The sequence below is a fragment of the Corvus cornix genome, chromosome 14 (genome assembly GCF_000738735.6).
Source record: "Corvus cornix cornix isolate S_Up_H32 chromosome 14, ASM73873v5, whole genome shotgun sequence".
Taxonomy (NCBI): domain Eukaryota; kingdom Metazoa; phylum Chordata; class Aves; order Passeriformes; family Corvidae; genus Corvus; species Corvus cornix.
The window spans coordinates 4,651,466-4,672,751 of NC_046344.1; the positions used below are offsets into that span (position 1 = coordinate 4,651,466).

The window sequence follows — 21,286 nt, forward strand, 5'->3', positions numbered from 1 at the left end:
CTGCTCAGCACTGATGTCAGCCCAGCTCACCGTGGTGGGCAGCAAAGTTTAATCCAACCGTGCCAGAAATAACACATCACATATGTAACTTCTTACACAAGTTTTGTTTTTTTTTCTTTTTTTCAAACACTTTTACAGACATATAACACTTACAGATAGAATCTTGGAATGTCATGTAGGATCTGTAAACATTTCCAGTCTACCAGCTGTAGTAATAGTTCTTTAATTCCTGCATTTGGATAAAGTGCTTCATACATAAGGCTATTTGAGCAAAGCAAAGATACAGGATATTCCAGGCAGGCAAAATTCACACCCTCTGAACTATGTTTGTTTCTTGTCTCCCTCCAGCAGTTTTGAAAAATTTATACCACTCAAAAATGTCCTTCTTCATCTGCTCAGCAAGCCACAGCTCAGACTTAGGAGGATGAATTAATACCTTAAAACCTTACTTTTGTGCTGCACACTTGAGTTATTTACAGAGGTTTTGATACCCACCTCTGCTTCTGACCTGGCAGTGAGGGTTCCTGGCTGCTCTAACAGAGAGAATGGCTTGGAGCAAACAGAATAAGCACAAAAGGACAGGCAGCTTTTACAGAGTGTAGGACCTTACTGCATGGTAGGAAAGGGAATGACTGGCAGCCAATACCTGTTAAATACCTTGGTTTATTTCATGGTGGAAACTGTAAATTGCTATGTGAGAGACAGCACGTGACAATCACACAGAATTACCTTCTGTTCCTCCAGGAGTTTGGGTAGGAAAAGAACAAGCGTGGCTCAGGCTTGTACTTCTCTGTTATCCCCTGTCTGCAGTCAGGTGAGTCCTTTCAGGAAGATGCTTTCCCCCAGCCCTGATTTTTAGCTCATGTCAAAGAGCTGGGATGTTACTGCTCCTGTTGCTGTGAGACTGGCACAGTTTAAGTTCTGTCCCCAGCTGGTGATCTTTGTTTTTTAGTAAACAGCACAAACTGAAGAGTGTAAATTAGCCTGTTACAAATTCCAGGAATTACACCCTTGCATGGTCAAAGGAGAGTTAAAAGCACTGGAATGCAGCAAGGCACTATTGAAAATGTTACAACTTAAGAGGAGCAATTTGCCAGGAAGATGGAAGGAGAGCGAAAGAAGGATCAAAGATTTAAGGTATTGTAAATAGAGTTTTGAGCCTTTCAACACGTGATACTGACAAAAAGCTTGGATATTCCCACTTCACAGCTCAAAGTGGAGAAGCCCTCAGGAGTGAGAAAACATAGAGCCCTTTTCAGAGAACAGTTTTCAGGCAGTCAGCCTTTCAGGGTCTCAGGTGTTGACTACCCTGGTACCTCCAGGACCGCTCTGACACTGAAGGCTTTTCTACCATCACTCCTTTGAACACATGAAAGTTCCCCAACTCAAGCACACACAGAAAAGCTTCCATTCACAAAAGCACATTAACATTTTGGCACTACATCTTACAGGAGCATCAGATCTCAGGTAGGCAGCACACACTCCTCAATTAGCCTGGTTTGGTTAGCGTTTACTGCAGAAGGCAAGAGCACGGAGGTAACTACAAGTGTTTTCCCCACCTTGGCTAGGGTGGGCAGACAGCTGAAGTCAGCTTGATGGATCCTTGGAGTCCCTGCTGCTTCACTCTGGAGGAAGGAAGGTGTGCTTGATGCTGCCCTCTAAGTCTGGCAGATCCATAAACTGAACATAACAAAGACAGTAAGGAAATCCCTCACACATTGAGGTAAACAAACAGTGCTATTTGCACACTGACCAGTCCCCCAGAAGAAAGGTTTGCAAACTAAGGGTTGCATGAAATAGTGTCTACATGTGTCTAGGAATGAGACAGAAGCCTGACAGTCCAGTATGAAATGAACTCTGAAAGTGCCAGCAGCTGGATCAGCTTTGAGAATACTGGGCCTCAGTTCTCAAATACTTGGTGAACAGAGTAAATGCAAAACGAGAAAAGCCCACCTCCAAAACTCTCCTCAAAGACACAAGGGCTGACAATGGAGGAATGGGTGTTTCTCAAAACAATGTAATTCCAGTTTCTTTATAGGTCCTGTGGTGTGTCTCTATCATTGTTACAGTCTCTGCACTTGGACTGTAGAATTTGTGCTTGAAGGAGAACAGGAAAGAGGAGTTAGTCTAAAGCCCTAATGTTATTTTGATTTCACTTTTTCGGGGGTTGTTTTTCGATTTTAAATCAAGTTCAAAATTGTAATTTTTTTCTAAAAGTGAGAAGCGCAAAGTTCCATTCAGGCTAGTCATTTGCAACTGCTCCCATAGAACATTGCCCAGTCAAACAAATTACATATGAGACCCATCATAAATTATCAGATCTTGCCCCAAAACGTATTTTCTCAATTTCACTGTTCACCACATCAGGCAAACAAAGATAAATGAGGGAGGATGGGTGCTGAGACTAAGCCAGCCATAACCAGCCAGCACCTTCTGATAATGCCAGGAGTGAAGAGCATGGAAAAGTCTGGTAACACACTTTCCACACTTGAACCACAAACCATCTTCCTCATCAAGACAAGGTCAAGCAGAAAAACCTGTTGTGCCATGCTTGAGATGATACCTTCTTTGTAACTGGACTGTAGAAACATTTTCCTCCCCTGACAGTTTGTTTTGCAAGCAGAATTTCTTCTGCATCACTCAGGAAATCTCCCGGAGAGAATCCAATCTGTCACAGCCATTTGCAGTTCATCTGTCTCACTGGACAAGGCCCATGTGCAGGAGGAAAGTGAGTTAACATTTGAATTGCTGGAATAAGCTCTTAATGCATTCTGTGCAGGTTGGCTACACACTGCTTTAAGGCCCAGCATTCAAGGAATTCACCCATACCGGTGTATTTACTCCATTTTGAGGAATGTGAGTAATGGTTATTCAGTCTCCTGAAACTGGGCAAATAACTTCTCTTGCTCCTAGCTGAAGAAACTAATCCAGAATTTCTACCTGGGCTAGGAAGAGTTTCATGTTGCACTGAATTTTCTAAATTAAAAAAAAAAAAACCAACCAAAAGCAAAACAAAAAAGCTTTTGTGATTGGAGGATTTAAATATACTTCCTGATAATGGGGAAGTTCCCCAGTAGGAAAATATTGTAATGGTTCCAGTTTGACAGCAAGCACTCATCCTTGTTAACGTGCTTCCTTTTTTACCCATTCAAAGAAAATTCTAAGAAGCCAAGTCCAAATTCCCCTTTGGAAGCTATTTTGGCCCCAGAGAAGTCAGATTCAGGGAGTCCTGTTCACACAGTTTTGCTGCAGACATTTGCAGTTTGATTATCAGTTTCTCTGGAGGATGTGCACCATTTCCCCTGAGGTAACATAACATGCACATTCTCCCCCTTTGCCTCCCAAGGGAAAGTCACTGGAGATACAAAGTAGAGAACGTTTAGTCCCTTTATCACAACCATAAACTGATCTGAAAACCCCATTACCAAGGGCTGTGGTGTTTTTAGAGATGAGAACTTTCACTTAATTGTCTGCTCTCCTTCACAAACAAACACACTGCAATGCTACCCGCAGCCAGGAAGAATGACAGTAACATCCTGATAATACTGAATTTTTGCTAAAGAACTTTATCAGCACTGTGTTCCAGCCTGCTGGTGTAACAGGATACTTCTGATATTACACGAAAGAAAACACCAGCCTTTGGTCAGCAGCTCTCCAACAGACCTAAACAGCTACTCGCCAGATGGAGGTCAGAACCTCCAGAAGAAATAAACAAGCTACCTTATAGCTGTTCTGCTCCTGTAGTACGAGTGGTTTACATTTAAGGAGTGTTTTAGTCAATTAGTTTCTCATTTATGCCAGGCAAACTCCTCTGAGTTCCTGAACCCAGTTGTCTTTGGCCCCAAACTGAAAAATACGAGCAAGTCCCCAGGCTGCCCTGAAACCATGAAGGGAAACACACTGACAATACATCCATCCAGCACCATCAGGAAAATCCCTGTCACACAGCAGCACTGACCCCTGCCCAGCTGGGTTACAAAATCCAACCACTTCATTAATTTTGTGCTGAAGTCTAGCAGTAAGAAATCAAATCCAGATACCTACAATGGGATGGGGGATGGCTTTCAGCTTTCCTTATGCACACACATCCCTAACACAGGCCCTCCAAGACATAAAAGGCAGTTTATCTCCACTACAAGCAAGTGCTTCAGCTATCCTGTTCATCTCAGCACTTCAGAGACATGCAGAGATGTGTCAGCACAGCTGCAGATAAACATGATTGGAGGACTGTTAGTACAAGATGCAGAGGCTTCAGCAACAACACTGCAGCACTCACTGTGCCAGGCCATATCCCGATCCCATGAGGAGTATCTGCAGGATAATGAACATCAGCTCTGCCCCAGAGCATCGAAAAATTACAAAATTGTCTCTATATCCGTATGTTCTGCCCCACATCCAGTCTGTCTAAATCAGAGAGCAGCTCAAAGCAGCAATATTAAAAAAAAATAAAAATAGCTGTTTGGAGGATTCATTGGAGGTAGAGGTCCCACCCCTTCGTTGACTGCCCTTCTTGCTCCATGTGGGATGCTCAGAACATTAATTGGAAAAGAAGTTTCCCTCTGGAGGTGACAATGGTGGAGTTGGCATACTGCTAGATCCCACGAAAAGGCAGCTCAACTTCGGCTTCAATTCATTCCAAACTTTACTCATCTGTGAGTGGAGAAGGAGAGAAAGCAGACATGACCACACAGCAGGTAACAATCTCACCACACGGAATTCTAGCGGCAGTCTCGGGTACTCAGAAGCACAACACAAATTTGCTGAAGTATTTTCAGGAAGTTCAGTGGACCCAGATTGCTCCTTTTAGACTGGTGCTACGTGCAGCTCCCTGAACATTTTCCTGAGCATGTATAGAAGGGAGATTTCTCTTCATCATATCCTTTCACTGAAGGGATGGAAGGGAGCTGAAGGAGAAGAGACTTTTCTAATATAACCAAAGCAAGAAAGTCTGTATATTGGGAATATTAAAGCCCATATTTAGGGTTTAACAAAAGGGAACTTCTGTGGTTTAGACCAAAACCCAGAAAGTTTTCTTGTCATAGAATTTCTGTGTAGCACAACAAAAAAACCAGATTAATCTAGCAAACACACATCATTCATTACAGAGTAGAAATTTAATGGTTTGGTCTTTTTCAACTACCCATAGGGTAGGGCCAGCTACAGATGAGAGAAGAAAAGATGAAAAAAACTTGCTGCAAGAAGATACTGTCCTTCAGAGGGGTTAGAGGCCAACCTTGATCCTCACCCCAAAGTGGAAAAACCTCAGGTAACTTTTCAAGTTATGAGAGAGCCCGGCTGCAAAGAGGATTACAGGATGAAGGCCAATAGGTGAAAACAAATCCATTCAAATTCTCATTCATATTTTGGGAAAAAGGACACAGTCCAGAACTCACCTCTTTGTGACCCTGAATCTGGGAGTTGACAAAGGCCCCCAAAATGTGAGATGTGAGAGGCAGGTAGATGTGGATGAGCTGTGTCTCCTGATGCAGGCAATACAGGGAGAAGTAATTCCGCAGCTCCATGGTTATGATCGCGTTTTCTTGCTGAAAGAAGAGGAACTCAGTGACCAGGAAGAGGGTGCCAAGCACTTACAGCAGGAGAAAATAGCATTCCTCCCCATACCAGTAATTCAAACACATACCAAAAACCTAAAACAGGCAGTTCCTGGACCGATTTGATACAACAGGAACCGCTCTCTCCATCACGCAGACTGCTGCTTCCCACAGCTCCTGCAAATGACGTGCTGCCAGAGAGCCAGTAACAAGTGTTGAGGAAAACAAACACGTTTTCCATGTGGCACAGCGGGTAGCTCAGATTTCCCAAAGTACAGGCTACCCTTTCAGTCCAAAAGCTCTCTGCAAATGTGACTGAGCTGGAGAGCAGCACCATTACAGAACCCAGTCCCACCCTTAGCTCTCCGAGGTGCCTGCTCTACCTCCACAATCCGAGACTCCAGTTGCTCCACTGATTCTGGTTCTTTGTTCTGTACAGTGGCACTCATCATCTGCTTCTTCATCATGCTGTACTTGTGCAACGCTCGCTGGTGCTTGTGCAATACCCCCTTCTCATGCCTTTCACACAGGTCCTTTATGGGAAAAGAAAACAACAGGTACATAGTGGGAGCCAAGAGTCAGCAAACACACAGCCAAGTACATCAAGAACACACACACAGACACACTTTATGTCATTTCTATGCTGCAGATTTTTGCTCCTTTGCTTTCAAGAGGGTCAAAAAATGCTGGCAGTTAAGAATTTAAGAAACAAAACTGCTTGAACCCAGACCATTGAGCTTAAGAGGAAACCTGGGGCATCACTTCTGCCAACATTTTGGATCTTATCAGACCTCTTATCTTTTCTGACCTTCTCAGTATTAAGTGCTAGCAATTAATTAAAGTGCTGGCCCAATAGTGTCCTTCAATTTCAGTCCCAGCCTGGGAATGTCAGGAGAGGCTGCCACACAGTTGACCAAAAGATTAGTATTAGCAAAATCCTTTCATTCATAACTGAACTCATGTCTCCATGAGCAAACCAGCAGCAATCTAGTTCACTGCTTAGACTCAAAAGCAGGCAAATCTAAAAACAAAAAGTTACCCGATCCATACAGTTTAACCACTCATATTTTTAAATTCCTTGCAAAATTTGCTCTTTGGCAAGTTCTCATCATCAGACGGGCTGATCAGTAAGGCTACAGAGCTCCCTATGGCCAACAGCCACTCCCCTCCCTCTGCCAGATGCCCAGTTTGCCTCTGAACTGGCCTCACTAACAGTTTTCCATCCAGTTGGCGTTACACCCTCTAAAGAGCACAAGCTTGCTCTAAACAACTTTCTTGTTGGCAGAAGAACAGCAGAGCTCACTTTATAGGACTGGAGTAAATCCAGGAAAAGGTTCAACTTCTCCACCACATCATTCTCTTCCTGTTTACCCTAGAAAACAAGGGAAAAAGTACATTTTACGTAAGCCTGGCATCACAGCCCTTCACCCCACCATGCAGGCTCTCACTGCACTCTCCAGGGCACATCGGCGCTTACACAACCGCATCAAAAATCTCTCTGATGGCACTGGAGTGTTTGGTCTTCAGTGTGCAGAACAAAGACCTGACTGAGGCAGGAACAGCTTTTCCAACTGACTGATCATTAGAACAAGAGGAGTTGGTTTCACAGGCCTGCGTGTCAGTTCTTTCAGCACACTCTGCCTGGAATTCCTTGCTCTTGCAGATTCTCCAATCTTTCATCTTCCCTTCCTACAAGATAACTAATCCATTAAAACTCTGAATACCTGCATGGTCCCCATAATGGTTCGTGCATCAGAAGGCAGAGATGAGACACCAAGACAAATTTCACTACCAGTTTTATTATTTTACAAAATACTCTTTTCCTCCTGTATCAATAGAGCTCTCTGGAGCGTAAACTCTGGAGAAAGAGACGTGGCCTGACTGATCTACAAAAGCACGCTGAGTGTTTTAACACAATGCAATGAAGAGCACTGAAGACAAAAGTATTACTTTGCCTTTGCAGACTGTCGTGTTCTCACATTATTCTGACAGTCATTACCACACTGTACACTTGGACAGGAACGTGGTGCTTCTGTCTGAATGACTCTCATGTAATGTTTAAGTACATGAATGTGAAAATTTGATTCAGAAGTAAGTTATTCTGGGTTCTCTGTAGCAGATTAATAAGATGGAACACAGCACTTTTGGACAGCTCACTCTAGTAGTGAGCTTAACGTGTGCAGTAACCATTTAAAATTACGAAAGAAAGCAGGTTTTTCCCTCCTTTCCCTTGCCTGTTACATTTTTTCCCCCATTAAACACAGTCCAGGTATTTCACACAAGCTTGAACAAGCAGGCTAGTAGTTGAGGATGTGAGCTTGGACTACAATCTCCCTCTTAACTCTTGAAGGGCTTATGTCTACAGAGCTCATGATTGAAGATGAAATTCAAGGATGAAATTCATGTTACAAAAAGAAACAAAAAAAAGTAAAGAACTCACCTGCTGCACAGCCTTATCTGCCAGAAGTGCAAATTCAACAGACAGACCCTTCAAGGCTTGTTTCAGAGTCCCCCATGCGTTGTTGTTCAAAGCAGCCCAGGAAGGAAGTGGGGTAGTGTCTGAGCCCAGAGCACTGGAAGGAGATAAGCAATGGTCACATCTAGGAGACAAATCCCACTCAGTAGATAAAACTTATTTGCAGAGAGCAGTTCAGAGTTTCAAATCAGTCTTAACAGCTCACAGTGCTGAGCTACTACTGTCCCATCCTAATGCAGTTAACTGTGCACATACTGGGGAGAGAGACAATAACACAAGTACCTGAATGTGAAGGTATTTCTGTTTTCTTTCCTCACACTCGAGGGAATGCAGCCTTAGTGGAAAGCGTGCATTTCCTCCTTTCATAAGAGGAAAATTGATCATGTCCTACAGCATGCACTGAAATACCCATTTTTACCAGACCATTTGCAGGTAAACTTGACAACAGTTTTGAGTTCTAAACCAACAGTAGAAACGTTCACATCAGCAAACCCTGTTCCTCCCAACCTACCTTAGCTCCTTCCCAAATATGAGGAGGTCGGAGGCATTATCGATGGCTCGGGAAGCGATCCTCTCCGCACGGTCCCGGAGCTTATAAAAGCTGTTATAAATATTCCTGATCAGCTCCCTGCTGGCAGCAAACTGGGCCTGAATGTCAGCTGGGAGGAAGTCCTGAAGGAGTACAGAGGGGTTACTGGTGGATAAATCAGAGGCACACCACAGTCTGCAGAAGGGGACAGGCTTCCCTCTTGTGCTCACTCCCTCATGCTGTGCTCTAACAACTCTGCAGAGATCAGCTTCCCATTTAGGTGTTCAAGTCAGATGTCACACGAATAGCCCTAATCTTCAGAAGCAGAAAGAGGTTCAGATACCCAGTGTAGACAGAGTTGCCAAAATCTGCAATTCTATTATGCAGTTAAAACAGGGTTTGTGAGGTTTCAAGCTTACAAGTTCTGATCTGATCCTACTGGTAACTCCCAGCCCAGTAAAGTCAAGCATGAACTGAAAGTTCAGCTTTTTTTTGACCAGTTTATCACTGGTAAAAGCCTGAATTAAGCTCCAGTTGCAAAATCTTCTGCAAGCATTGCAGGAACCTGAACAACAACTTGCTTTGAAATTGCTCAATGAACACAGTGGATGTGTACTTAAAACTTGTCATAGCACTAATCACTGGGATAAACAGATATATAGAGAACTTATAACTAACTTTTCCATAACAGTCCAAATTGCTCTCTCACAGGAAGAGGACAACAGACAGAATGAGGGCATGAGCACAAGGGAAAGACATCAGTCTAGATATTAACTTCTAAATTGTGCAATTTGTGCATTTGTTTGTTATGTAAGTACAAGGAATTACAGAGAAACATGTTCTGAGCAGGATTCACTGGTTAATCTTTATCATATTCGTGAGCCAGAATTTAGCTAGAAATATCAGGCCCTTAAGAGTCGAAAGTTTATTTGATCTATTCAATAAAATTACAAGTCCTTCAAACTCTGGAAATAACTGTCTCCTACCTAAGGTCTCCATCACTGCACAAATGCCATAACTGAAGCACTTGGAGCAGAAAGCCATTTAAACCAGAATTACACATTGCAAGAAATTCATATACATACCTTGGCCTGGGTAGCTAATCTGCAAGTCACAAATTCATCTCCTACTCCCTGGACCAACTCCCTTAGCTTATTCTGTACATCCTGGAGAAAATACAGAATCAAATGAGCATGAAATAACTAAGCAACCCAAGGGCAGGTCACACAGGTCTCAGATACATTGCAGCAGTAAGGCACAACTCAGCAGACACAGCTTTACTCAGGTTAGGTTTAATTTAAGGAAAAGCATAATCTCTATTCCCCTAAGAACAGTTATAATTTTCAAAATACTACACTCCTGGCATTGAGTGAAATTACCTTCCACTTTCCACTGTGGAAACACCTACTGAGAGAAAATTCTCTTCATCACAGGGAGCAAACCCACGTAGGTTAACAGCAATTCTGAACGCTGTGCCCAGTGAGGCAGTTACAGCAAGATGTGCAAGCTCAGGACTATTGCTAACAAACACTCACTGAGCCACTGAAGGACAGAAAGAGTTTCAAGAGCACATCTTCTGAGAAAGGGGGATGTCGAGCCACCAGGTTTATGAAACGCTTCAGCGCTCTCCTCCTCGATTCTATGAACTCTCGATCAGCTGCAGGAAGAAACACAGAATTCCAATTAATGCATCTCACATTACAACTCAGAAAGAAAAAAGAAAGCACTGCAACAAAAACCAAAGAATGGTTACCTATAGTCTGCCAGCTCCCAAAACCAGACCTTTTAGACTGACCACCCGAACAAATATTCCATCAAGCATTCTCTACCTCACCAGAATCCAGCATACACAGCCACATGTGGTTATTTCCACAGGGGGGGTCAGGGAGGAAGGAAAAACAACCAAGCCCAAGGCCTGAAACCTCCACTTACAAACTGTGGGCCTACAGAGATTCTTCTTCCTCTGAATCAATTCCACAGAGGATATCCCAGTCTGTTTGGGACTCCTGGGACAGCATCTATCCTTTTCATGCAAGATGTCAAAAAGTACTTTGGAAGACTTGCACAGTAATCTGCAGTACATCCATCCAGAGTCTTGTCAAACTAAAAAAATTCTGCTCCTCTTGCTGAAACAGGAGGATTTTTAATCTAGCAATAACTGCAGTAAGGCAATAAATCAGAGCTCCTGGAGTTTTTCAGGAGCAATAAAAATAAAACCAAATATTAAAGAAAGTAGCATAGAAAGAAATTAAAGGAATGCTCTTATCCATGACAACACTCCTGTATCATGAAGCGTTACTACTCCTTTCCCTCAGTTTTAAGCTGGCAGTTTGCTGGCTCTGAGGACTCTCACAGGTGATCCTCACTACAGCACCACCCACCAATTCCTTTTTTTGCCGTTGGGGTTGCAGATCTTGATTTTGCTTTGCTCACACTTAACCTACATGGATGTTTGTGAAGTCGTGTACACACTTCCCACAGGATCTGCCTCAGTTGGTTGCCATCCTCCAAACGAGCAGAGCAGGACATCCATCTCCATCTGACAGATGGAGGGGAGCAGACCCCCATTGGTGTAACTCAGCAGAGGAGCACACCAAGGACAAAGCACAGAGCTTTGTCCATCCAGCTCTGGGACTTGGAGGCTCCAAGAGTCACACATCTGTACTAATCCATCAAATCCTGTGTCCTGCAATACCATTTGTCAGTCCATTAATCTACTCAGAAACAAGAACTACCCATTCCCTTTCCTTTTTCCTGTTTGCAGTTTCCATTAGGCCCACTTCCACAGCTCTTCTATATGCAGTCACTGGACTAAAGGCAATCAGCACACTCTGCCTCATCACAGCTTTGCACTGTATTAGAACTGTTCTCCTAGCATAGTTTGGGAACTAATCCTATCATTTTTTTTCCCTAAAGTTATGATATGTGTGGGAAGAAATGCACTGGTGAATGCAGGGAAATATCAACACACCAGCAGTGCAAGGAAATAACAGTTCCTGACAAGTGATAGATATTGGGAGCTTCTTTCAAGCGTCCTTTCTCCACTGAGATTAATCAGAGACAGTATCTTTGCTCACAGGTGTTGCATGAGGTGGAAATTCTGGCTGAGAACACTGAATCAGGTTAAATTCAATACATGGGTTTCACACCCCCAAAAAAAGCTTTCACAGTTCACGTTCCATCATAAGAATATATGACCATTGAAGCTTTTCAGGGGTATGATTTTGCTTTGCTCCAGTTCACTATATACCCTGCTCTGCTCACTGTTTACCAATTCTGCTTTACTGGAGCAGTACATGGACTCCTCAATTGAAATCAATTATTTATTGAAACACAGTGAGCTTAGCACCATGGGCAGGAGAGAAGACACTGAAAAGTTTGTTCTTGCACAGATAAAGTATTAAACAAGACAGAATTCTATACAGTTATGCAACATTCGAAATAATACATGCTTAAAAACAGCGTCAATATTTGAGATTAATGAAAAATGTTCCTGAAGGAGCTTTGATATGCTTTGTGTCTTGGGATACTTCTTGGTTTCTAGTCTAACACCTGAAGTATACTTCAATGATCTGACACTGGTTCCATTTAGGTTGGACAAGAACTTTTAAGGTCACTGAATCCAGCTGTTAAACTAACACTGCCACGTCCACCACTAAACAATGATCATCATGACCCGTTTTTCTAAGAAGCAATACCTGCAACTCTGCCATGCTCTTGTGTAGAATTACACCTAAAATCTTATTAAGAAAAATCATTAGATACTGAAATTCCACAGGAAGAAACCCCACTGAAGTTTCACATTAATACCTCACCTGTAGGAATTTCTAGGATGGCAATCATTCACCCCTCCAAACTGTGTATTGTAACCTCAAAGTTGTTGTCTGAGCCAAGCAGAACCCAAGACTTTCAATCTTTTGAACATTTATTTTCCACAGTATCACCTTGATTGCGCTTGCACCGTGAAGCAAAACCCCTCCAGTGAGAAATGAAGATGCAGTTTTACCTCCCAGCATCCTCTTTGGGGGCAGTGCTGGCACCATGCGATAGGGGAACTTCTGCAGCAGCATCTCGTGGAACACCACGAAATCGTTGTATCGTCTGTACACGGAGCACTTGAATCTCTGCAGGGAAGGAAGGGGGAGGGTAACTCAATACACACCTTAGACAGCAGCACTTGCACAATTTTTTTGTGCTGCCAATACAATTTCTTCACTAGCTCAAAACAGTTTGAAATATCCAGCTACCTACACCAATTTGTCACAAAACCATTCCGTTTTCATTGTCATACACCTGCTTTTGTACAGAGCTCAGGTTTCAAGCAAGTGAACTTGCAGACCATCCTTCACACCCAGGCCAGGAAGGCCCAGTGCTACTGCATTAAAATTGAGCCAACACAACTGATCTACACCAAACCAGCATCACCCAGCACATCTTAACCACTCAAGACCTTGCCAGCAGAAACTGCAAAGGCATTCTTAAGAGCATACATTCTCACCAAGCCCAAAACTTGTTCACATTACCTTGCTGGAAACCTCATATTCCACATGTTTCAGAAAAAGGCCCTTCTTCTCAGGTATAAGCTCCACCTGTACACTATCCTTGCTCAATAGCTCTTGTAGGGTGTGGGAAAGCAGCAGTGGATTTCCCTGGGGCGTCTGCATTAGAAGCTGTTCTGGTTCCCTTGGTTCATTTACTGGAGGCTTTGCCAAATCTAGAAGACAAAAAGGGAAAAAAACAATAGACCTGATAAGATATAGTAAAAGAAGTAGCTTTAAAATATTCTGTTCCTTTGCTTGGTGCTCCCAGAATGGTGCAACACAACCAGAAGCCCAGCCAGGCCACTCCCCCAGGAGGTAATGCTGCTTCACACACGTTCCCAACCCCGGTACCTCCCTGCTCACAATACCCAGGAGCACCACCAATTATATCGAGTCAGAGAGACATCTCCACTAAGCAAAGAATCACAGGCCAAATTTGTTCTGTGAATCAGCTAAGAGGCCTGCATTTCCTGTCTGTCCAGCTCCCACCACAGCAGGATCTGCCAAAATGAACGAAACCCTTGCTCAGCACTTTTGGATCCTGCCTAGAACAACTCATGGAAGGAAAGAAAAAATGTGTCGTTTTACTGCGCTGCAGAAATTTATTCCATTAATTTTGCATATCATGACAAAGGAAGGAGACACTTCATTTGACATAATTTTATTAAACTCTATGACAGCGTGCTACAGTGAGTGTGAACTACAATGATTTACTATGTCAACATACTTAAGTTCCAAAGCAGAGGGAAAAGGTTCCTAATAAGTGCTACCAACCCAACAATTCCCCAGTCACAGCCAGCTGTGGCAAAATCTTCAAATTTACCTATTCTATTCCACTGCTGGTAGTTGGAAAACAAACAGCTTTTAACAGTGAATTTGACCACAGCTGGGCAGCTTTGGACAGTAACTGATTCTGCAGAAGAGAAAAAAGATGGGTCTCAAGAATGTGGCCCCAGAGGACAAATGACATCAAAGAAGGGGCAAAGCTGATGACTCAGTGCTCTCTTATTAGGTGCTTGACTGCAGTTTATTGTCTCAACCTGACTTTATAACTACATCTATTATGTGACTGTAAACTAAGCTTACATTGTTTTTCAAAGCAAACCTTTCTTTTCCACCCATTCCACACATAGGAAACAGTGTGAAAAATGAGGGTACAACCCTGAAATCTATTCACCCCATACCTGATTTCTGCTCTCCAGGCTGGAGCAGGTGGGTTGCTTCCTCTCTGTAAGAGGCATATTGTGAACAAGCTCTTTTGCAAAGCAAGTCAAATCCACTTACGAAAGATACCTGAAAAGCCAGGTAGGATTCATTATCCCTTCCTTGCCATTGTGCAGAAGTTCTTAAATATATCTGCAATTTTGAGAACACAGACAGTAACGCTACAGAAGCAAGCAGTATTTCTTTAAGCTTTGATACATAGTTCAAAAAGTTGCTAACTGCGTAACAGATTAACTCAGGGAAGATAAGAAGTCATATCCTTAACTTGAAAGCCCTGACCTCCTCCTGATAAGGATTTCCCACCTGCTCCTTCATGTGCCCTAGGCCCTGATAAACGGGAAAAACAAGCAATCTTTAATTCCTCAGATCTATGACTTCGTAACAGTCACTTTGCTATTTGTTCCATAAAATGGCTTAATGAAACCAAACCAAATCCAGGACAAATGACCTTATCCCACATGCCTCGTCAGGCTTCAGATTCCTGCTAATGTGACTCAGAGAAGCAAGTCTTAACACCTCTGCTTTAATAGACTAATATATCACCTGCTAACCCCACCTATGTAGCAGCTCCTAAGAATTTCCAGCTACCTGCCAGCAATTTGCAGTTAAATAATGCAAACTAATTCAATGTTGACATGGGATGCTGCTGGATGAAGTGATAACATCTGTAGAGCACAAGGCATCCTGGATATCCTGGATAGAGCAGCAGTTCTCTGGGTGTCCACTGTAATTCTTGGGTTTAACTGCTCAAGACACATCAGTGAAATGCAACAAGACACAGCAGATGCTGTTACTCCTCCAGCGCACACACACATCCCTACACAGAATTCCAGAGCCTTCAGTGATGCCCAGCCACTGGCCAACATTGCAGAGGCCCCTCCCAAGGAGGGCTACTCAAAATGCACCCTGACTACTTCCCCAAGCAGTGCCAATCTGTACTAACACAACATCTCCTCCTGCCTATTGATTCACTGTCTCTGCTTCCCATCTTTCTGCTGGAAAACCAACAGCACAAACTGGTCCCTGAACTGGGGCTCAACACTGTCTGGTAAACTACTGAAACCTCAAGGGCAAGAGATAGGTATGAGGAGAAAAGGGTATAGGGTGAACATGAAACCATCAGTGTTTCATCTGTGAGTCCCAGAACCAAACTGATGCTGAGGACTCTCAAGTTCATTACAGATCTGAACCCCATTGCCCAGTAAGACATCTACAGAGTGATGCCCCACCAAGCAAGACTCCACAGTCCTTTGACAATTCAGCCACGTTGCTCTTTTCTAGGTAATTCTTCCCCAGTTTTCAATCAAGTTACTCTCTAAATTTGCTTTCTAAAATTCACCTACGGGAAATGCCTTCTCTTTATCAGCAGTTCACACTCCTGGCTCTCCCTGAAATATTCTGTAGCTTCTTTACATCTCAACCTTGTCTAAATGTGTGAAATCACACAAACCAGACAACCATGCAAACAAGTTTGAATAATTACTGTTTAATTAATAACCTCAGCATGTCTGGTATCAACAAGACAGTTACTCAGAGTGAATCTACACCCACAAACACTGGTCTGAGAACACAATAAAATGACTTTGGAACAGCTGTTAACCTGCTTTTAGGAACTGTTTATCATGGCATTAACACTAACCCTACAGAGCAATATATACTGGAGCTATTCTTCAGCCCATTTTTCATTGTACTTACTAAAGAGCCTTTTTGGGAACAGCCTCCAGAGCCCTGGCCAGGAATGGTGGATAATGGTGGGAACTCATTGGTACAAGCTCCTGTGTTCAGCCAGTCAAAGGATTTACATGCATTGTAACAGAACACTTAGAGCTTCCCATCACGAACTCTCTGCTGGAGAGCAGCTAATTCTGAAAACGTTCCCTTTGGTTTCAGCAGATCATTATCTAGTAAAGCTTATACAGAGAGAGCAGCAAGTGGATACAGAAATGCGGTATGGAATGATCCCCTGGAACACTGGGAAGCAGACAAAATAAAAATCAGCTTTTTCCTACAAGCTAAGCTTTTGCTACAGCAGTTTCCCAATCTGTTGCCAATAAGATATCAGGAAGTGGCCTGGTACAACTGAAAACAAGTTGATATAAAAGTTAAAAATAATACATAAACATATACATATGCAAACAAGAAGAACTAAAAGTTTGAAGAAGCATTCAAAGCATGGCCCAATTTTTGTTTGGTCATAAAAGAAAACAGCTATGAAAACACTGCATAATACTTTTTCTTTTTTTTTTCTTTTTTGGTAACGTGTCAGGCAGCCTTTGGAATGAAGGGAGTTGAGAAACTTACCCAGAAAACAACTGCAATAGAAAATCTCTCTACTTCATACCATGTGTTTCACCCTTTAGTTAGTGCTCAACGTTCATTACTCCACTGAAACAACGGGGCAGCAATCTGCCCTCCAGAGTTACCAGTTTCCCCCATCCAAATTTCCAAAATCATGCATTTATGAAAGGCAGAGCAGCATTCCAAGTACCTGGATAGCTGCACAGAGGTTTTACATGCGAGTAAGCACATACAGTAGAGCAATGCCAGGGCCGGAAGCACAGGTGGTAAATCACAAGACTGATTTCCCTTCCCTGTTTAAGCTCCGTCAATCAAATTTGGAGGCCTCATCTCCATTTTACAGATGGCTGATGCTACCAACTCTTTATTACACCAGGTGCTAATCAGATAAATTTATTAGACATGCTTAAGTAGATGGTGCCACAGAATTAGTTGCTACATTAGTAGCATATTTTCTAGAAGGAGAAAGGAGCCTGTAAGGAAGCAAAACCTTCAGGAAAAACAGCTAAGATCTCTCCTCCATCATCACAGGCCACAGCTGTGTGGAGCAGAGGGGATCTGACCCACAGGAAATGCAAGGGAATGTGAAAACTGACTGGTTTTGTACACAGATACCTCAGATTTCTCCCTGGAAAAAAGGAGGGCTCCACTACCAACTCCTGGGCCAAGAATACTAAAGCAGCAATGTAAATAGCATTCATCAGCATTTCCCTTTCCTTTCTGTCTTCTCATGAGAAGCCTGAGGAATTATGAAAATGCCTTTCCCCCTTATTGTGTCAGACACATTCCTCCATGATTCCAGAATCCAGTGTCCACATCAGCCTCCCTGAAAGCTGGTGCAGATTTCAACTACAAAATAAAATATATTCCTGTCTTACTTTTTCTTTTTTAAAAATATTACATAATTTGAAATCCCCTAAAAAAGCAAAGAACAAGAGAAGTCCCCCCCAAAAAAAGCAAAAAACCTTTGTTCCTATTAAAGGCTTAACATATTTTTTGAGACAACTGCACTCAACTTGTTTGTTTTGAAGAACTTAAAACCATGCAGTTCTTATTTTAAAAAAAGAAAAGCAAAAGAATCAGTCTAACAAAGCCAAGTGCTGCACAGCTGTGAGTTCAACACAGAAGGCAGGTCTGTATTTCTTACTGGGTATAAGAAAAGTTATCATACTTAGCTTCACTCTAATTGAGAGTCTTCTTCCTCCTCCTTCCCAACAATTCCCTTGTAAATACAAGCTACCCAATGCCAAAATGAGACAAAATAGCACACACACTATCATAAAATTAGATGTTGAGAAACAGGCTCCAACGTTTTGTTTTTCTCCTTAAAAAAAACCAAAACACCACCACCGCAGCTTTCTCAGTGCAGATGACAAGTATGTACCCTGCACTAGTTAGCCTGGGTTTTCTGGGGGTTTTTTCTTTGGCTAGGTTTTTATATTTCCCTTTGTTTTTGAGGTGTTGCGGGTAGTTTGGTTTTGGTTTGGGGGTTTTTTTCCAAGTAAGTTCAAGATTGTTATTCAGCACTCGGTGCTCTTAGAGATGAAACAGAGAAGTTATGCCACAACTCAAAAATAGATGAGACTATTGAAGCTTTATTTAGTAATAATTAAAAAGCACCTGAATTTCTGCAGTCCCCTGCAGCTGTAGGCCGCTTAGCTCCTTCTCAAACTACCACAATCCCATACTCCAGCAGAAAAAAACTCCAACACCAATTTATCTCATCCCAATGTCACACAGATTTACTGTGTGTAAAGAGCTAACCCTAAGCCTAGCACCCTGTTCTTTTAACTGTGCTGTTAGATCATCAACTGATTCATCTGATTTCCCAGGTCTGGGAACTGAAGGGACACATTCCATTCACAAGCCAGCCATGAGCCACAGTCCCCAGCCGCAGCAAACACAATAAAGTGAGATGGAGCTACTTTGAAGAAATAACAGGATTAGCAGAGAAAAATCCATCGAGGAATGTGCCCAAAGATTACAGAGACAAAAAGTCAAATGCTCACTAGGGCTGGTTCCCAGCACCTAGTGGATGACTGCAAAGCTATCATTTTTCACAAAGAGGTTGGAAGTGTAAAAATTCACACCCAAAAATGTAACCCAGCAAGCAATAACCCAAACAACTACTCCTGGAAACTTTCGCAAGGACATTTTAGCCTGACTACAAAACTGGCAAGTTTCCACAACCAACTGTCCCTACAGAGGTCAAGAATATCCCATGAAAATAAATAGTTTATCTTTGTTTTGCCTCTCATCTTCCTTACACGTTTCTCACCCTCCTGATTATGCTGCGGGAAAAACTTGACGTTAGCATTTAAGCATTAAAAAATGGCATTGCCACTCCAGACACTACAGCCTCCCAATGGTCTTTTCACACACTTTATAGTAAGAACAAGCTCACTCACATCCCAAATCCTGTTGAAAAGCAATCATTAAACCACTCCTCCTTTTGTACCAATTCCACATGTCTGGAACTGGTACATTTTTCTCCATCAACCTGCACCAACCGATAAAACTTGAAGACTGTGGGAGAAATCAGCGGTCATGTGCAAATTACACTGTCTGTAACCTGCACAGCCCTCCCACGGGCTGCACACACAGTTAAAAGGTTTACCATCAGAAGAAAAAGAGACACCTCGCTCCCTGCACAGCCAACACACCTGGATTAGCTCCCTGCAATTGCTGGAACACAGACTCACATGGAAGTAAAAGCAAAAGGGAAAAAAAAATCATTAAAAGCCACTCTGCAAAATTTAATTCAACATACTGGATATTATCCTTTTTTCTCTTTGATTGTATTAAAGTAGTTTGAACTCTGCAAAATCAAATAGACAGCATTTGTAGGTGGTCTCTTAGGGGGCATCAATGATACCTATCAGGACTCTCCATTACTCTGCATATTTCATTCCTCCCAAAATACTCACTGATAAGCTGCTGATCTCCAAAAGAATTACATATGGGTGTGAAACTTCAAAGATCTCTGAACCTGCATCATGATGCTAGAAATAAAAACATTGCTGCATTCACAGCAATGTTTTTCTTTAACTAAAATCATTATATACCCTCTCTCAGTGTTCATCATAAAATCTTTGCCAAAGAAAACCAAGTTTTCTAAAGAAGTCTGAGTAGATCAGAAAGGTACAGAAGCACCATCACCAGAAGTTAATCAGTTCAAGAATACTTGGAGACAACGTTTTATCTCTATAAGGCTCCTGAAGCAGATGGTAAACCCATAACAGACATACCTGAGCAAGCTCTCTCTTTGGTACAGTAGGACATTTTTTCCACAAAGGCTGCTGTTCAATATGTTACATCAGTCCTGGACAGAAATATTCCAAAATAATTTATTTATAAGCATTATCTGCATCAGGAGCATCACAGGCCTAACAAAAGCACACTCACAGTGGATCTTGAATATAATCCAACCAAACCATTTTTCCCTGCATTAAGCTTACCTACTCATATTTCTTTCCAAAGTGAGAAAAAAAAAAAAAAATACTATGCACAGATCAAGTACAACACTTCAGCCACTTCGAAGAGAACTTTAGAGAACACTCTAAAAGTTTCCTTCAGTTTAACTGTTAAGGAGTCTAACACGTTATTCCCTCAATTCACCCAGGAGCTCCCTCCATCTCTCATTTCGCAACAAGCGCTGGCAGTATTTGGCTACAAGTTTCTTCATCCCAGAGCCAGCTGCACGCTCCTAGAACTGCAGCGTTAGGAGCTGCTGCTTTCCCCGCTGGATGTGCCGCTGGCTCGGCTCGGAGCGGAGGCACAGGGACCGCCCGTGCCGCTGCCCACTGACCCGCTGCGGAACGGCTCCAACGTGCCCCGAGTCCACCTCGGCGGGCGGGGAGCAGGCACGGAATAAAGTCTGTCCAGCACGCAGGGAGCGCTCGGCCGCGTGACTCCCCACGGGAGACGTTCTGGACCGCGCCCCGTGCCCGCGTCCAGCCCACAGAAGGGCTACGGGGAGCTGACCGCCTGCGGCCACCGGGGCGGCCACCGGGGCGACCTCCCGCCGCCCGGCCGGGCAGGTAACCCCAGCGGCCCGGGCACCGCCAGCGCTGCCGCTCCTTCCCCCCGCGGAGCGCAGCGCACGGGGAGCGACCCCCGCCGCCCCCGAACGGCACCGGCGCGGCCCGGCCGTGGGCAGCCACCGGGCGGGCCGGGGCCAGCGGGGTCCCGCTGCCCCGGGGAAAGAGGGGAAGGCGGCGGCGCTTCCCCGCAGGTTTCAGCGGGGAGCGCGGCCCCGATCCCGGCGCGGAGCCCCGTCCGATCCCCGAGGGGCGGCCGGCGCGGCCCCGCCACCCACATCCCCCGTACCTGCGGCCGTGCCCGCGCCCGCCGTGCCCGCGGGCGGCTCGCCGTCCATCGCGGCCGCGGTCATGTGAGGCCGGGGCGGCCGCCCTCCCCTTCCTCCGCAGCGCCCGCCTGTCAGCGCGGGCGGGGCGGGCGGGCAGAGCCGCCTCCCGCGGGGCCGGGGGCGAGGGGCGCGGGGTGCGCGGTGCCCGCGGCGCGGCGGCTCCGCCCGGGCCCTGCTCCGCGGGGACGTGTCAAATTGCAGCGCTCGGGACAGCGCTGCGCGATCGCGGCCCCGGTCAGGCAGCACCCCCGGCTCTGGGGCTGCCCGCAGCGTGCGGCGCGCTCGGACAGGCTCCGG

General features: G+C 44.1%; 1 protein-coding gene across 3 annotated transcripts; it reads right to left on the minus strand.

Annotated features, from left to right (window-relative positions):
- Positions 1-32: 32 nt before the first annotated feature.
- Positions 33-21,018, minus strand: SNX8 (sorting nexin 8). Of its 3 annotated transcripts, XM_039560230.1 has the most exons (12): positions 20,950-21,010; positions 19,869-19,942; positions 13,081-13,271; positions 12,564-12,681; positions 10,093-10,214; positions 9,643-9,723; positions 8,540-8,700; positions 7,993-8,125; positions 6,856-6,924; positions 5,936-6,085; positions 5,394-5,543; positions 33-4,650 (listed from the first exon to the last, which is right to left on the minus strand). In XM_039560230.1, the coding sequence occupies exons 2-12, from the start codon at positions 19,900-19,902 to the stop codon at positions 4,537-4,539; spliced, it is 1,323 nt and encodes a 440-aa protein (XP_039416164.1). In that variant the 5' UTR covers positions 19,903-19,942; positions 20,950-21,010; the 3' UTR covers positions 33-4,536. The 3 variants fall into 3 exon arrangements, with proteins under 3 accessions (XP_039416164.1, XP_039416162.1, XP_010390699.2); XM_039560228.1 differs by lacking the exon at positions 19,869-19,942 and having other exon boundaries at positions 20,950-21,018; XM_010392397.3 differs by lacking the exon at positions 20,950-21,010 and having other exon boundaries at positions 19,869-20,034.
- Between the last annotated feature and the right edge of the window lie 268 nt (positions 21,019-21,286).

Excerpts from the sequence above, each read along its gene's own strand:
- SNX8 (XM_039560228.1), bottom strand. The coding sequence starts at position 21,013 with ATGACCGCGGCCGCGATGGACGGCGAGCCGCCCGCGGGCACGGCGGGC. Across the intron at positions 9,724-10,092 it reads TTCTGTCCTTCAGTGGCTCA|GATGTACAGAATAAGCTAAG; the intron begins GTGAGTGTTTGT and ends TATTTTCTCCAG. Across the intron at positions 5,544-5,935 it reads TGGAGTCTCGGATTGTGGAG|CAAGAAAACGCGATCATAAC; the intron begins GTAGAGCAGGCA and ends CTCTTCTTTCAG.